Genomic DNA, 17,792 nt, shown 5'->3' on the forward strand with positions numbered 1-17,792 from the left:
ATGGCTAAGGTCAGGACTGGCTGAGTGTTGATGCCCTTCATGTCTGAATAGCTTGCTGAAGAGTCATTGCTTGCTGGGTCTGTAAGATCATTTCTCAGTAAGAGTCACAATTATCATAAGATATTGAAAGACTTTTGAGGCCAGATGAAAAAAAAGGAACATAGATTTTTTTTTACTTTAACCTTAAATCTTTAATCTGAGTATTTGAAGCATGGTCTTCTGTTTCCACTTAGCCGTTCCACAATTTTGCTCCGGATACACACAAACAAGCAGGAAGAGTTACAGTACCAGCCTGGTGATCATCTTGGTGTCTTTCCCGGTAACCATGAAGATTTGGTCAATGCCTTGATTGAGCGGTTAGAAGATGCACCTCCTGTAAATCAGATCATAAAAGTTGAGCTTTTGGAAGAGAGAAACACAGCTTTAGGTAATTAAAGAACAAATCTTTTGAATTTTCAAAGAAAAATACCTACACACCTGGGCTAAAGCTTTATGAAGCTTGTCAGGCAAAATGATACTCAGCTACCTAATGTATTTGAAGTTTATTGAAAGCAAAGTTAGACAGTGCAGATTTTCATACCATCCAATTACCTTAATAAGTGCCACTGTAGAGATTCATATTTCACTAATGTGATAGCCTAATGGATACCCATGCTGAATGAGGAGGTGACTGCCCCTGAGAGAGTCAAAAGTATTGGACTGGGTTTTACAGGGCACGGTGCTCCCCATCCTCCTGAATAAAAGGTTAGTTAGCACCCTGTCCATGGAAAAGCCACCATGTTGTGCTCAGTGGGATGTTAATTGCCTCAGGAAATGATGTCCGTCTTCAACTGGGAAGCAGCCCTGCAGTAGAGAGCTGCTGACCAATCTGACTGAGCTCTGGAGTCCCGGCAACAGCAGATTTGAACAGACCATTGCTGGAGCTACAGCCGGTTCACAAAGAAAAGGAAATTATAAAATCCTCTTTTAGCTTTTCAACTCATTGAATAGTACAGCACAAGAACTGGCTCTCTGGCCCACCATAAAACTAAGCAGCTTTGGGACATGTTGAGTCTCCTGTAGAGCCAATCTCCTCCATTGGAACCTCAGCATACTGCCTCTTCTGTACATGTTCAGGTGAGGTACAAACAATGCAGCACTCTACTGAGGAGTGTTGTCTCTAGAGACTCATCACCTTTAACTCAGCAAGTGAGGAAGCTATTGCTTTACTTCAGAAATTTGCATTTACTAAATAAATAATAATAAAGGTGACATTCTTACTTCCCAAAACACATCCCTCCCGCATCCCTATCCTAATTCCAGTTGTAAGGGAATCCGGACAGGTTCCGCTTACATACGTGGCCTGTAAGGGAATTCAGCACTTAAGAGTTGCTTCATTCTTGGTTGCAGCTTGTCTTTTGTCCCCTCAGGCATTATTAACAGCTGGAGTGATGAGAATCGCATTCCACCTTGCACCATCTTTCAAGTTTTTAAGTACTATCTGGATATCACAACTCCTCCAAGCCCACTCTTACTGCAGCAGTTTGCTCTCTTGGCAAGAAATGAAGAGCATAAGAAAAGACTTGAAGTTCTCAGCAAGGTAAGTCTCTCATCACTCTTTTGTTTGAAGTCCTTTAAAAGTTTTAACTTTGCTTATATTTTGACAAATAGGAGCGTACACCTCTCGCCTGTTGTCTGTCACACCCATGTCCTATAAAGATCTCTTTCCCATAAAGCTTACCTCACAATCAAAATGCACCCAACATTGGATGTCAGCTATGAATTGCAATACACCACACTTCTAAATTCTCACAGGCAAGATAGTTTGCACAGCTAAATAACCTTTTTTAATTATAAAGTACTTGGTTATTGAGCATGTTAAAACATGTATTAAAGGGATGGCCTCTAATCCTGCACATAAACACATGTTCTTGAGTCCAAATGTTGTTCAAAACTTGTCAGAGGATTTCTGCATAGCTACATTTGTTTAATCCATTTTAGCTGTAGATGCTGTGGCTGTAAATTTTCAGATCATTCCTTATCACAAATCTACGAGATCTATATCTTTGTTTAGTCAGCGGCTTGTAAAAAGCATATTTTGTCAAAGTCAGAAGTCATACAACACCAGGTTATAGTCCAACAGGTTGTTTTAAAAACCCAAGCTTTCTGAACACTGCTCCTTCAGGATTTTAAGTAAACTTGTTGGACTATAACCTGGTGTCGTGTGATTTCTGACTTTGTCCACCCGAATTCAACACCGGCATCTCCACATCATGGCTACCATGATTTGGAGATGATTCGGAGATGCCGGTGTTGGACTGAGGTGTACAAAGTTAAAACTCACTCAACACCAGGTATGATTCTGTAAATGCATTTTTTAGATTAGAATCAGTCTGACCATTATGGCACAGACAGTATCACACAGGGCACCTCACACCTTCAATGCATTATCTGGGCCGACATGACACCAATTGTTGAAGTACACTTGATAATCTAACTTTTAAATGCTCTGCGATTTACATATAAAAGTACTGAAACCAATATGTTCATTCTAAAAGATGATAGACTAACAAAACAATCCAGGTTTTTTTCAATATATAATTTCAGTTACATTACACTATAAACTTTTGCTATAAATTCTGTCTTACGATCTTATACTCCACAACCACCCGATGAAGGAACAGCGCTCCAAAAGCTAATGCTTCCAAGTAAACCTGTTGGACTATAAACCGGTGTTGTGTGATTTTTAACTTTAATCATGACTACCATCTTTTTGTCAAGGAAGGGCCACATATCTGGACAATGTATCCAACCAGCGATCACCCCACCTCAAAGCAGTAATTTTACACTGTGTGCTATTACTGTCACTAATAATATGAGGAAAAAAAGAACTGCTGAAGCTGGAAAACTGAAACAAAAACAGAAATTGCTGGAAGATCTCAGCAGGTCTGGCAGCATCCGATGGGGGAAGGGGAATTAACATTTCAGGTCCAGTGACACTTTTTCAGGACTGATGTCAGCTAATAGTATGAATTCTTGCTTGGTCCAGGAATAACCCCTTCTCTTCCAACATCAACAACTTCTGTTTGAAACAGTCCTCTGTGATGTAAGGAAAATGTTCACATTTGGAACATTAAAAAACTCTAACTTTAAATGCCATGCCTGCAGTGGTGATTTAATAAAGACCATGCATTTAATTGGCAGGGATTACAGGAGTACGAGGAATGGAAGTGGTACAATAACCCAACAGTAGTGGAAGTACTGGAGGAGTTTCCTTCGGTTCGGGTGCCAACAACTCTGCTACTTACCCAGCTTCCTCTGCTGCAGCCTCGATATTACTCAATCAGTTCATCCCTGGACATGTACCCAGATGAGATTCACCTTACAGTGGCTGTTGTTTCGTATCGCACACGAGGTACGTGCATTAAAAAATGAGATATTCTCATTGCTACTACATTGTTTTTAATTATTTATATTTTGAATATTAGAAATGTTTAGGAGTTCTTATGTAAATGTATATATCAGCACCCAAGTGCCAGGATAAAAAAATGAAGCTATATTCAATGACGCCATTAAGTTGTAATGTGGCATGTGTTTCAAGACCATAACTTGACAGCTGTTGGGTGCTACAGGCTTCACCTCATGCATTTATCCAGTATGAAACAGAGACTAACATATGGGCAATGACAGCTGGGGAGAGACCCTCTGGTTCATCCAGTCTGTCAACAATATTCCAGTTCTCGCCAACTAAAGACTCTGCACCATAACCAAAACTATGTGGTCTCCTGGGAAAGGTTGAGAAAGGTAAAATCCAGGGCTAACTGAAAGAAAAAAATGAGAAAAATTTCTTTATTCCTCTGGGAAACAGGAATAAATCCAAAATAATGCCCTAATAATGCAATGCAATATCCACCTCTTGCACGAGGTATTCTCTGCCTTATCAGGAAATAGCCCCACCTCTTCCTCAAAGGTTCAAAATTCATTGTATGGATCATAATGGACATTGAATAGAACAGGAGAGATGACAAGATAAATCAAGTTGTAGTGATTGGGTAGTACCAATTTTGGATTTTTAACTTCAGGTAAAGCAGAAGATGAGAGAAGTTACTACCAGGTTGGGCAGTTTTTTGGTTTCAGGAAGAATAAGTTAAATGGACTTAGCATAATGATTCAGAATTTCAACACAGCAAAGTAACAAGAGGAAAGGTGATCAGGAGCTCAGGAAGAACCTTGGAGGAACATTTACTTTTGTAAAGTCACAGAGTTACACAGCACGGATACAGATCCTTCAATCCACCCATCTGCGTGGACCAAACATCCCAATCTGACCTAGTCCCATTTGCCAGCATTTGGCCTGTATCCCTCTAAACTCTTCCTATCATTTACCTATCCACATCCCTTTCAAATGTAATTGTATCCACCTCCACCACTTCCTCTGGCAGCTCATTCCATACATGCACCACCATCTGTGTGAAAAAGTCTTAGGTCCTTCATAAATCTTTCTCCTCTCACCTTAAATCTATGCCCTCTAATCTTGGACTCCCCCATTTGTATCTTAAAGTACATTGTCTAGCACCTGTTTGGTATTTGTTTTACATTCAGAATCACATGATTTGATTTTGTAGCAATATATTCATTATTTCAAAGGATAACTCAGTGATGACCACTTCTTGCCCCATCCTAGGGACTAGTTTCAGAGTCTAGAGAGCTTGGCTTGACTGATGAAATGCTGTGTATCAAGTATGGATGAAAACTAAAAGAGAATGGAGAATAACCAGCTGTTTAAATTAAATATATTGTGGTCATCATTGATAATGAGCCAACGTCTTTATATTTACAGATGGTGAAGGGTCACTACATCATGGAGTCTGCTCTTCCTGGTTTAACCGGATAGACACAGATGAAATAGTGCCATGCTTTGTCAGAGGGTAATCAGGTTTTCATTGAAGTTTGAAATTTAATGCTGTACAGACTGTGTAACTGCATACAGTACTGCAAATTCTGACACATACCTAGGTCCTTGAAGTTTGAAATGTACTTTGAGAAAGAAGATATCTGATATTTACCTGTGCCTGTGTTTAATGGGCCATCTTAGCCACACAATTATTCCTTGGTGAATTTCACTCATTAAATATCAGAATTCTTGATTAATTAGAGAAACTGTAATGATTTCTTCTTCTCCAGAACACTGCAAGTACAGTGTTTGTTGTAAAATGCACATGTGCTTATTTCTATTGTGGATTCAATGCACGTCAGAAATATTAGTAGGAGTCAGAGCCTAAACTAATCATTGGTTGGAGCAGCAAAAGAGGGAGGAAGCCATTGGCACTTAAACATCAATAAATAAGTATTGATAAATAAGTATTGATAAATAAGTATTGATAAATAAATAAGTATTGAGTATCAGAAATAAGGTGGGTGAACTTAAGGCGTGGATCGGTACCTGGGACTACGATGTTGTGGCCATCACGGAAACGTGGATAGATGAGGGACAGGAATGGCTGTTGGAGGTTCCTGGTTACAGGTGTTTCAGTAAGATTAGGGAGGGTGGGAAAAAAGGAGGGGGGGTGGCATTGCTAATTAGAAATGGTATAACGGCTGCAGAAAGGAAGTTTGAGGGGGATCTGCCTCTGGAGGTAGTATGGGCTGAAGTCAGAAATAGGAAAAGTGCAGTCACCTTGTTGGGTGTTTACTATAGGCCCCCCAATAGCAGCAGAGATGTGGAGAAACAGATTGGGAAACAGATTTTGGAAAGGTCCAGAAGCCACAGGGTCGTAGTCATGGGCGACTTCAACTTCCCAAATATTGATTGGAAGCTCTTTAGGTCAAGTAGATTGGATGGGGCGGTGTTTGTGCAGTGTGTCCAGGAAGCTTTTCTAACGCAGTATGTAGATTGTCCAACCAGAGGGGAGGCCATATTGGATTTGGTACTCGGTAATGAACCGGGACAAGTGGTGGGCTTGTTAGTGGGTGAACATTTTGGTGATGGTGACCACAATTCTGTGACTTTCACCTTGGTTATGGAGAGAGATAGGTGCGCACAACAAGGTAGATTTTATAATTGGGGGAAGGGAAATTACGATGCTGTAAGGCAGGATTTGAGGAGCATACGTTGGGAGCATAGGCTGTCAGGGAAGGATGTGGTGGAAAGGTGGAACTTTTTCAAAGAGCAGATACGACGTGTCCATGATATGTATGTACCTATCAGGCAGGAAAGAAATGGTCGTGTGAGGGAGCCTTGGTTGACGAGAGAGGTTGAATGTCTGGTAAAGAGGAAGAAGGAGGCTTATGTAAGGTTGAGGAAACAGGATTCAGACAGAGCAGTGGAGGGATACAGGATAGCCAGAAGGGACCTGAAGAAAGGGATTAGGAGAGCTAAGCGAGGGCATGAAAAATCGTTGGCGGATAGGATCAAGGATAACCCCAAGGCATTTTATGCGTATGTGAGAAACCTGAGAATGACGAGAACGAGGGTAGGTCCGATCAAGGACAGTAGTGGGAGACTGTGTATTGAGTCGGAAGAGATAAGAGAGGTCTTGAACAAGTACTTCTCTTCAGTATTTACGAACGAGAGGGACCGTATTGTGGAAGAGGAGAGTGTGAAATGGACTGGTAAGCTAGAAGAGATACCTGTTAGGAAGGAAGATGTGTTGGACATTTTGAACAACTTGAGGATAGACAAGTCCCCCGGGCCTGACGGGATATATCCTAGGATTATGTGGGAAGCAAGAGAGGAAATTGCAGTACCGTTGGCAATGATCTTCTCGTCTTCACTGGCAACGGGGGTGGTACCAGGGGACTGGAGAGTAGCGAATGTTGTGCCCCTGTTCAAAAAAGGGAATAGGGATAACCCCGGGAATTACAGGCCTGTTAGTCTTACTTCTGTGGTAGGCAAAGTAATGGAAAGGGTACTGAGGGATAGGATTTATGAGTATCTGGAAAGACACTGCTTGATTAGGGACAGCCAGCACGGATTTGTGAAGGGTAGATCTTGCCTTACAAGTCTTATTGAATTCTTCGAGGAGGTGACCAAGCATGTGGATGAGGGTAGAGCAGTGGATGTAGTGTACATGGATTTTAGTAAGGCATTTGATAAGGTTCCCCATGGTAGGCTTATGCGGAAAGTCAGGAGGCATGGGATAGAGGGAAATTTGGCCAATTGGATAGAAAACTGGCTAACCGGTCGAAGGCAGAGAGTGGTGGTAGATGGTAAATATTCAGCCTGGAGCCCAGTTACAAGTGGAGTTCCGCAGGGATCAGTTCTGGGTCCTCTGCTGTTTGTAATTTTTATTAATGACTTAGATGAGGGAGTCGAAGGGTGGGTCAGTAAATTTGCAGATGATACGAAGATAGGTGGAGTTGTGGACAGTGAGGAGGGCTGTTGTCGGCTGCAGAGGGACTTAGATATGATGCAGAGCTGGGCTGAGGAGTGGCAGATGGAGTTCAACCCTGCCAAGTGTGAGGTTGTCCATTTTGGAAGAACAAATAAGAATGCGGAATACAGGGTTAATGGTAGGGTTCTTAGTCAGGTGGAGGAACAGAGGGATCTTGGGGGTCTATGTACATAGATCTTTGAAGGTTGCCACTCAGGTGGATAGAGTTTGTAAGAAGGCCTATGGAGTATTATCGTTCATTAGCAGAGGGACTGAATTCAAGAGTCGTGAAGTGATGTTGCAGCTGTACAGGACTTTGGTTAGGCCACAGTTCGAGTACTGTGTGCAGTTCTGGTCGCCTCACTTTAGGAAAAATGTGGAAGCTTTGGAGAGGGTGCAGAGAAGATTTACCAGGATGTTGCCTGGAATGGAGAGGAAGTCGTACGAGGATAGGTTGAGAGTTCTCGGCCTTTTCTCGTTGGAACGGCGAAGGGTGAGGGGTGACTTGATAGAGGTTTATAAGATGATCAGAGGAATAGATAGAGTAGACAGTCAGAAACTTTTTCCCCGGGTACAACAGAGTGTTACAAGGGGACATAAATTTAAGGTGAAGGGTGGAAGGTATAGGGGAGATGTCAGGGGTGGGTTCTTTACCCAGAGAGTAGTGGGGGCATGGAATGCACTGCCCGTGGGAGTGGTAGAGTCGGAATCATTGGCGACCTTTAAGCGGCATTTGGATAGGTACATGGATGGGTACTTAATCTAGGTTAGAAGTTCGGCACAACATCGTGGGCCGAAGGGCCTGTTCTGTGCTGTATTGTTCTATGTTCTATGTTCTATGTTCTAAATATTTCACATCTCATTTACAACAATCGGAACAGAAATTCATGTAGCAACTTCAGTTTTTTTTTCCTGTAAAAAGAGGTAAGACATACTGATCAAGAAGATAGGCACACAGATCCAAATTGCAAAGTAGTAGCAATCTAATAATGGGGCTTATGTGATTTTTTTTTTAATAATGGCAAAGGGTGGCCATTTAATGACTTCTTGAGGATACAAGTGAAAACTTCCACTTCACATTGAAATCAGTACATCTTTATTCACCCATACTCCAAGGCCCACCATTACTCTATTTACATGAAACTGCACTAAGGAAATTGTTGTTTTATACATTTTGGAGGATATCCTACAATTCTGGGTGTTCCCCTACAATTCATCAAGTCTGGTCTCGCAGACCCAATGTGGCCTGGGATTCACTGCCTGTACTCTACTCATGCTGATTCCCAGAATACTCATTTATAGCACTGCTTTTATCTCATTGTCACAGTACGAGATATAACAGGAAAGTAATTACTAGCATTTCTACACTCAATAAAAGGATTTGCTGAGAAGGGAGCAGTAACTATAGTTGCTGGGGAATAACTGCAGCTCTCGTTTACACTGTTGGCTTTACAGAGAATCAGACTTAAGTCAACGGAACATGTAGAAATAATAAATTTCAAGTCATTTATCAAAATTTCATTCAACAATCAAAAATAATTAATCAGAAATAGGATACAATGATAGAGACCTATTTAAGTTATGTTATGTATTTGTATGCAGAGCTCCTTCTTTCAGATTGCCAAAAGATCCAATGGTTCCGTGTATTTTAATTGGACCGGGAACTGGAATTGCTCCTTTCCGAAGTTTCTGGCAGCAGCGGTTGCATGATATTGAGCATAAAGGTAGGTTGTCAGTATAAAGCATGGCAAAGAAGAATTTAAAGCATGCCAGTAGTTACAAAGTAATTCCTTCTGTAGGACTAAGCATCAATGTTCGATTTCACAAACGTTAAGACATATACTGATTAGCACTGCTGTACTGGATGAGGTCATTGGTATGAAAGAGGAAAAGGCTGTACCTTACCAAAAAGTGTCATGATGGTCAAGTTTCACTGAGGGTTTCTCTCCATGAGGCCAGCTGAGGATTCTTACACTTTTGTCCCCAACACATCCCATTAACCATGTACCAAGCCCCTATGGCACCCATCTCATCTGATTCTCCTGGCAACTGCTGGGTTAACCCAGGATCCTTGGTGCCAGCAATGTTGGTGAACCTCTGCCAAACACCTGGTCAAGTGTTGGCAGTCTGAAGTTGCCCTTCTCTGTGAATGCAATAGGATGACATTCACAACCAACTCTTCTCAGGGCACATAAATGGAATGGTTGACTTTCTTGCACATACTTGTGTACATTCCTATATCTAAAGCACCAAGCTACACAGATTGCTTGACCTTCACCACATCCCATCTTATAACTTGTCTAAATCAGCGCTAGTCTTTATCCATTGCCCAATGTAACCAGCATTTCCTCCTTATTCAATGTGGGACCATCACACAGTGGAAAGCCTTCAAAAACACTAAATTGCCTGTAGTGTTAGGTGCAGGGGTAAATGTAGGGGAATGGGTCTGGGTGGGTGCGCTTCGGCGGGTCGGTGTGGACTTGTTGGGCCGAAGGGCCTGTTTCCACACTGTAAGTAATCTAATCTAATCTAATCCAAACCAATCATAAAATGAAACAATGTGATCTGGCACAAATGGCCTGGTATCAATCTTGATACATTTGTGGCGGGGAGGATTGAGAAGAACTCACAAAGTGGCTCCCAGAAGGTAACAAGTACCAAAAATGTTCAATGCAACTGTTACCTCAATGGCCACAGGGAAAGGATGGCCACCCATTCCATCAGATGGCATGATCCACTCCTGCAGTTGGCATGATTCAGTGTCAATGGATATCCACACTGTGCCGACACTATACCTTACTTATCTCGAGAAAATAGCTTGAGAGCAAAAGGCTATGGTCTTCCGGAGCATGTGGAAGTGACCTTCAGCTGTGGATTCATCATGTGCATGGTGTACAAAGGCCCTTGGAGCTTGTTGCTGCTCCTGAGCTTGCTGACACTTTCATACCTTTTCCATTTGTCTGTGCCTTTGTTGCATTGCAGTAACAGTGATGATAACGTCTGCTTGAGCTGGACCCAACAGACAGACTTGGAAATTAACCCATATGGGGAAGCATCAGAAACTGAACATGTCGTTAGTATTGTGAGCAGTCAGCATTCAAATTACTCACAATGATGATTTACCACTACTCCTCTACACAGTGGGACAGGGGGCATTCTTTACATGATATTTTGACATTCAACCTTTTTCCATTGAATGCAACATTAGTCATGTCACAGAGAAACTGTAGGAAGTTGTCTATGCTGCATTAGCACTCAGACCTTGAGCTCCAAGCCTCAGGTCACCATTACAAAAGATCTGCCATTACACATAGAAACATGTTGCAGAATACTTACTGTTCAGGGTGATAAAAGATCAATATATGCCCCTGTGCAACTTATGAGATCTTTCATTAACTTTGCACTTTGAGGGCCACTTTTTTAGTGGCCTGTGATTATTTTTGCATCACAGAGATAACTATCTTCAATCAGCAATAACCGATGGCACAGTCAAGTTTCCTTGTGACCAGGATTTGTACCCCTTATAGTTAAACACTGCCTGTGTTTCACATGCATGACGTTATGTCAAAGTGCCTGGTTAATGCAATAGTCTCTGGATCAACCTTCCGTCACTCAGGAGTGGAGCCTGACTTTAGGACAGTTAAAAAAACACACTGACTCCACCGACTCTGAGAGTGGTTGCAACTATTTTGCAGTCATTGTTTGCATTTCAGAGTTGACTGAATCTGGAAGGTGCTGTAGATTATGAGTCTCAGGCACAGCCTGGTAATCAAGGCTCCGCCCCCCCCCAACACCTCCCAAATTTACACACTCCTTTCTTCCTGGCACTATTCATTGAGCCCTCACCTGGAATTACATCTTCATCTTGCATCATTACTATCCCCACCCCACTGCCCCCGCACACCACCCTCTCTGGGACGAATCGCTACAGCTTAGACCTGCCCATCATTGAACTGATAAAGGGCTTTTGCCTGAAACGTCAATTTTCCTGCTCCTTGGATGCTGCCTGACCTGTTGTGCTTTTCCAGCACCACTCTGATCTAAATTCTGGTTCCCAGCATCTGCAGTCCTCACTTTTGCCCCATCATTGAGCTCCACAGACCCACACTGTGTCCACGGTTCTGGTGATTAATACCTCTCCTGCAGTCCTCCCATGTATTAGCGTCTCACCACCCCCTCACAACTGGGTCAAATCTTTCCTCTTCTTGACCTTTTCCCTAGACTCTCTGCATCCCAGGTTGCTGCCTCAGTATTGAATTCCACCCAATTCCTTACCACTGCAGTGGGCCCTGATAATGCCTCTTGACTTGTATCCCAAGGACTGACCAAGACAGCCCCAACTGATTAGCTAGACCCCTGACTGATCTCCATGCACCTTGCCAACAGGCACTCCACAAATCTCCCAACTGCTTGTGCAGGACCTGCAGTCCTAAATGCGGTCCAGTCCTCACACTGTACTGAAATCTAGGCCCTGATCCTGACTGCTCAAGAGGGTGATTGACTGTGTTCGAGCCCCTGGACTATGATTGGACTATGTATTTGACTGACTGTACCAAAAACTCCTGACTGACAACAGTTGCCCTTGGCATGACTGATGAATACTCACCATTAATTTCTAGACATGGCCATTTGATTGAGGGACATGCAGTGTGTTTGTCACATAGGTTGCTATCACATGCTGCAGGTATGAGATTAACACAGACCATGCTATACAGCAACATGTCCACCCCTCTTGATGACCATGACAAGCTGCCTGCCTGAAGCCGCTCTTAGCAGCAAGGCAAGACAGAAATAATAAGAGCCCTTAGAGTGTGACAATGGATGCAGTGTGTCAAAAGGTAAGGTAAGGCAAGGCATGGATGTTGTGAGCATCAAAGTAGATACAAAGTCAGCAATGTTCAGAGACTGAGTGCGGACCCCTGGATACCCCTCACTGCATGCAAAGTGTTCCTGCAGTAGCATTGCAAAGAGAGATCCCAGTGTGTTCCAAAGTGTAACACTTAAGTGCAAGTGGATCAGAGCTGTGTCATGAAACTGATTTGTGTCTGTTGCCAATATCCGTAGACTTGGGGTTTGTGCAGAGTGTGCCCTGAGATGATGTTCCTGAGAGTCCAAGGTAGAGGTCCGTAGGAGCAAGCAATGAGCTGAAGTCACCACTCTAATTTTTCTGTCAGGAATTCTTGGCTCCTACTTTCTATCTGGTGTGTTGGAGAATGGAAAACTACATAGCAATGAAACAAGATTAAGTAACAGTGAGATGTTTCACTAGCAAGAATCTTATTTTGCTGTTCAATGCTTGGTTGGAAAATGGGATTTTTTTGCTCATGATGTTTGGAAGCTCCGTGCTGGATATTTCATCCCATTTTTCCAACATTCTTACAGTGGCCCATTTTGTTCAGGAGCTGGGAAGATTCAGTTGAAAGAAACAGAGTCCATGGAAACACTTCTTTCCTCTTCATATCGATTCAATGAATCCCTCCAAACATAATCAATTTTGTCTTGCTCTTCATTCCATATTTAACTTTAGATTAATCAACTTCTTTCAGAAGATATGGGCTTACAGTGTTCACAGCCTCCACCTCAATTTTTTGTAGTGCATAAATCACCTTCATGACCTTCAGTGGCAATGGAATATATTTATTTCAATTGCTTAGCAGCACAGAGGATGAAATTTGCTGGTTGCAAAATGAGTCAGAGTAAATTGCAATCTGTTTGACATGATATCAAAAAGAATATTTTCCATTGAAGTCAAATGTGGCAGGAAATATGCTCCCCTGTATGTCTTATATATACATTAATGACAGCACCTTGTGAACATTTGTGATATCACGCTTCTATATTTCAGGTGTAAAAGTATGTCCCATGACACTTGTGTTTGGCTGTCGTCAATCAAAAATTGACCACATCTACCGAGAGGAAACCATTCACGTAAAAAGTAAAGGTGTCTTTGAGGAACTCTATACAGCTTACTCACGTGAACCAACAAAACCAAAGGTAGTTGTTTAATATAATATGGTTTAATGTATTTTCTTTACATGAAAACATTTTATTTAATTACAGCTTTGTTGTTTGCAATTTTTAAAAAATATATGTCAACTTACACATGTAAAATTAATTTAAAATGCAAATGTAGAACTTTGGGAACATTGGGAATTTTCAATGCTATAAATGACAAATCCTTGTTGATCAAAATACTTAGTCTATTTATCACCCAAAATACAGCTCTTTTTAAAAAAAAGACTATTGCCATCTCTATGGGATTTCTGGGAAGCATATTGAGTTTATGGAACAGCCAAAAATTCCAAATGCTCCACAATTCACCTGCGTTGGCCATTGATTAAGTTTGTAATTCAGTAAATGTAGTTTTCGTTCTTGTACAAGATTTGGACAATGGGGTTACTTAAAGGCATTTTAATAAACTTTGGAAATACATTTTCACTGAGATGTAACGGTTAAGCAAATGATATGAGGGTGTTTTGTGTATGAAATCACCATTGATCACGTTTTCCAATATTTTGAGGTCCATTTAATTCTGTTCCAAATTTGAAGTTTCAAACTAGAATTTATTTGCAATAACTGTGCTGAAGTATCTGTCTGGTTTCAGAAATACGTACAAGATATTTTAAATGAACAGCTTTCTAACCAAATATTCAAAGTCCTTCAAGAGCAAACTGGACACATATACGTTTGTGGCGATGTTACCATGGCAGGCGATGTACTGAAAACTATTCAGCACATCTTGAAACAGCATGGAAAGATGTCATTGGAAGATGCTGGGGTCTTCATCAGCAAGCTGAGAGTAAGATTTATAAATTGCCATTCATATCCACAGGAAAGCTCAAAATGTTTCCTATCCAATTGTGTTTTTGTGGAAAAAGTGTTATCATAATCACACAACAACAGGTTATAGTCCAACAGGTTTATTTGGAAGCACTAGCTTTCGGGGTGCCACTCCTTCAGCAGGTGGACAACCACCTGATGAAGGAGCGCCGTTCTGATAGCCCGTGCTTCCAAATAAACCTGTTGAACTATAACCTGGTATTGTGTGATGTTTAACTTTGTCCACCTCAGTCAACACCGGCACCTCCAAGTCATATCATGATCATGTAATGAATCTCTTTCTGCTTCTAGCCACGTTTCAGGTGTGGAAACAACTTATGAAACGTTTGTTACAAATGGTGCAGAATTTGCACTATGGAAAACTCAGGATCTGAAAACATGAGAAGCAAAAATGAAATCAAAGCACTTTATATGAGAAACTGACATTGAATTTGACATTTGAAAAGGGCATATTTTGGCCAACATTTTGGAGAATATTCTGAAATCTCCCATTTAGCAGCTTTTGGGTGGTTTTGCTCCGAAAATAATGCAAGATAATGTGTTCCATGTTTTTCAGTGCAATGGTAAGAAATTGCTGGGAAACTACCAGCAGGTTTATTGCATAATTGTATTAATGCATAAAGGAAACAGCAATTTGCAGCAAGTGGAAATATGCCATGAGTTGCGAATCACCACGAGTTGCTGAATAATTAGTGTAATTAAAATATAAGATTGCTGTCAGCCTCCCCATGAGTTTGAAGGAGTAGTGGGATTTAAACTATAAATAAATAGATGTCATCACAGTAATTTAGGGCTGATATTTTATGTCTTAAGGACTCTGACACTTCAGGTATGGTCCTGACATGTAACTCAAGATCTTCACGCCAGAAAAGGACCAATTAATTTCACAAATCTCATTTCAACAGCTGGTAAATTGTTCCTGAATTGGTCTTAAACTTTAAATTTTCAATAAATGCCTTGGGCCACTGTAAGTCACAATGTTCTCCCTTCTAATTCTCTCCTGCAGTTTTTCATACAAATTGACTATTGCTCAAAATGAGTCTTAAACAACAACAGTAGACAAAGACAAAATCGTAATTGAGCTGAAGGATTGACAGCTGGCATCCCTAATATCTTGCATTTCAGATGTTTACAAACATTTCTTTTCTTTTCCACATGCTGTGCTTAGACACTTAGAATCAAAAATGCATTACACATTCTGACAGGTTAGGTGTACACTTCCAAATCTTAGAATATATTTAAGATTTCATGGCTCCAAATGTCGTATAAAACAAAAAATTAATAAGTAAAGTAAGATGTTTCATTAACAAAATAAAGCCTTGTTTTTGTTCTATGTTCCATAGTTTAGATCACAACAGTGAAAGTTATTTGTAAAATAAAGTATTAATATGAAGATTCCTTTCCCCGGCACTTGTCAAAATGTCTTGCGAGGTTTAAGTCTTACCAATGTCTTCTTTAATATTTCAGGATGAAAACCGTTACCATGAAGATATATTTGGTGTTACACTTCGTACATATGAAGTTACAAATCGCCTTCGATCGGAATCTATTGCTTTTATTGAAGAAAACAAGAAGGACTCAGATGAGTAAGTATGGAGTTAAAGAAGTGAGAAAATGGGCAGTATGGTGGCTCAGTGGTTAGCACTGCTGCCTCACAGCACCAGTGATCCAAGGTTTGGTTCCAGCCTCAGGTGACTGTCTGTGTGGAATTTTGCACATTCTCCCTGTGTCTGCGTGGGTTTCTGTTTCTTCCCACAGTCCAAAGATGTGCAGGCTAGATGGATTAGCCATGGGAAATGAATTGTTACAGGGATAGGGTGGGTTTGAGTGGGATGCTCTTTGGAGAGTTGGCATGGACACGATGGGCTGAATGGCCTGCTTCCACACTGTAGGGATTCCACATGTAGCAGAAATGTTTGAACTGCTAACAGAATCTCTTGAATATTTAGCATGCTGTTTTGAAACATCCACAAATTGGGTTTCAGTTAAATATTTATGTAATCATCCTTTGGAATTAAGATTCCAATTATTCAAATACAGGAATGGAGAGCATATAGTGTGGAAATAGTCAGTCATTTGAAGTTGATCAATGAAACAAAACTCATGAGAATCAGTTTTAAATATTTGATAGTGTTATGATGCGGAGGTTGAGCCCAGAAAGGCTCACCTCACCTCATAATCTATTAAAAGTGTGTGTGAGTGAAAGAGAACTCCTACTTTCCACTATTTAAATAAAATTCTATCTCTAATAGTGAACACTAAACAAAACTATTAGCAAATCTAAGCTCCGTTTTCTTAACTAATTCCTATCTGACCCCAACTCTATAAAAATGTTGCTTCAATAACACAGTTATTAAACATTACATTAACTTAATTTCTCAAAGTCCATACAAATGGTCTTCTCCTCTCCCTTCAGCCTTCCTTCGTCTTCTTCCTGACTCTGCTATTTTCTCCTTGGGTTGACTTCCTTCTTTTTACTGCTTATACAGGCAAAGATACCTTTTGATAGATAGTGCCTTCTGAAATTTCCTTCAGAGCAAGGTGATACATGGGCAGTTAGCTCTTCAGATCAATGGCAGTTGCTCTGACAATTTTCCAAGTACCCGTTTTTTTATGCCCCCAGCTTTATCCCCTATCATTGGTCTGATGTTGTCAATACAATAAATTCAAACTCAATTGCGTTTTAGTAATCTGGGCATTATTTCAATTAATTGATTAAATTTGATTGGTTGTCAAAACAGCAAACAAAACTCAGGTATCCATTTAATAGCTAAATGTTACATATTTTGGAACAGCCTGTCTCTTCTGTGTGCTAGCAGCTGGCTGTATTTTAAATTTACTTTAAAATTCAGAAAACACTTTCTATCTTAAAGCGAACATACACTCTTTTGACTTTGTAACAATAGAGTCCTCAGGCAGGTAAGTATAACGTAAAGTAGAAGATTAGACCAAAAACAAAATGTTGGTAGATCTGTTGAACTTGGTGCAATGGAGACTTCAAAACTGGTGATGGATGAGCTATTGCTGTAGCGAACTTCTACCCAATCAGGAGTCAAAAGTCAAATTGCTTTTCAAAAAGCTGAATACTGCAGATGAATTGAAATTTGAAATTTGAAAAAAAAGCAAGAAAAAAGTAGGAGAAAGCTTAGCAGATTCGAAAGCATCTGTGATTATGATTTAACTATCAGTCCCTTTATCAAAACTAAGAGAAGTTAGAGATTTAATAGGTCTTAAGCTAGAGTGGCTTGAACGAGAAAGGCCTATCAGAGAGTGGAAGATGGGATAGATTTATAACTCTTGTTGCTGACCTGACCACTCCCAACCTTAAACTCTTCCTCCACTGCCCACCCCACCCTGGGGATTTGACACCCTTGGTTGCTATCCTGACCCTTGACATCAACTCCCCCCGGTCCCAATGACACCACATAGTTACATCTGGCAAACCTGCATTACTGAACTTAATCCCCTACCTTAACTGCACCCTGCCCCCACCCACCAAACCCATTCAACAGATGCAACACACCCCCCACAATCTTCCTCAAGCACTCCATTGTTTACCTGGCACCCTATTTACAGGGCACCCTACCCATCTGGCACCCT

At 41.0% G+C, this 17,792-nt stretch overlaps 1 protein-coding gene across 1 annotated transcript in view; it reads left to right on the forward strand.

Annotated features, from left to right (window-relative positions):
* The window catches only part of nos1 (nitric oxide synthase 1 (neuronal)), a 93,452-nt gene extending 77,670 nt beyond the window's left edge, over positions 1–15,782 (forward strand). Inside the window, exons 21-28 of the mRNA XM_088000111.1 lie at positions 234–427; positions 1,410–1,579; positions 3,184–3,394; positions 4,820–4,907; positions 8,955–9,076; positions 13,198–13,346; positions 13,957–14,151; positions 15,660–15,782. Of these exons, the coding sequence (XP_087856237.1) occupies positions 234–427; positions 1,410–1,579; positions 3,184–3,394; positions 4,820–4,907; positions 8,955–9,076; positions 13,198–13,346; positions 13,957–14,151; positions 15,660–15,782 (1,252 nt within the window). The remainder of the gene's footprint in view (positions 1–233; positions 428–1,409; positions 1,580–3,183; positions 3,395–4,819; positions 4,908–8,954; positions 9,077–13,197; positions 13,347–13,956; positions 14,152–15,659) is intronic.
* The last annotated feature ends 2,010 nt before the right edge of the window (positions 15,783–17,792 follow it).

The sequence above is a fragment of the Chiloscyllium plagiosum genome, unplaced genomic scaffold (assembly GCF_037043375.1).
Source record: "Chiloscyllium plagiosum isolate Xiang-an unplaced genomic scaffold, Cpla_swu_hap1 HiC_scaffold_24, whole genome shotgun sequence".
Classification (NCBI taxonomy): Eukaryota; Metazoa; Chordata; class Chondrichthyes; order Orectolobiformes; family Hemiscylliidae; genus Chiloscyllium; species Chiloscyllium plagiosum.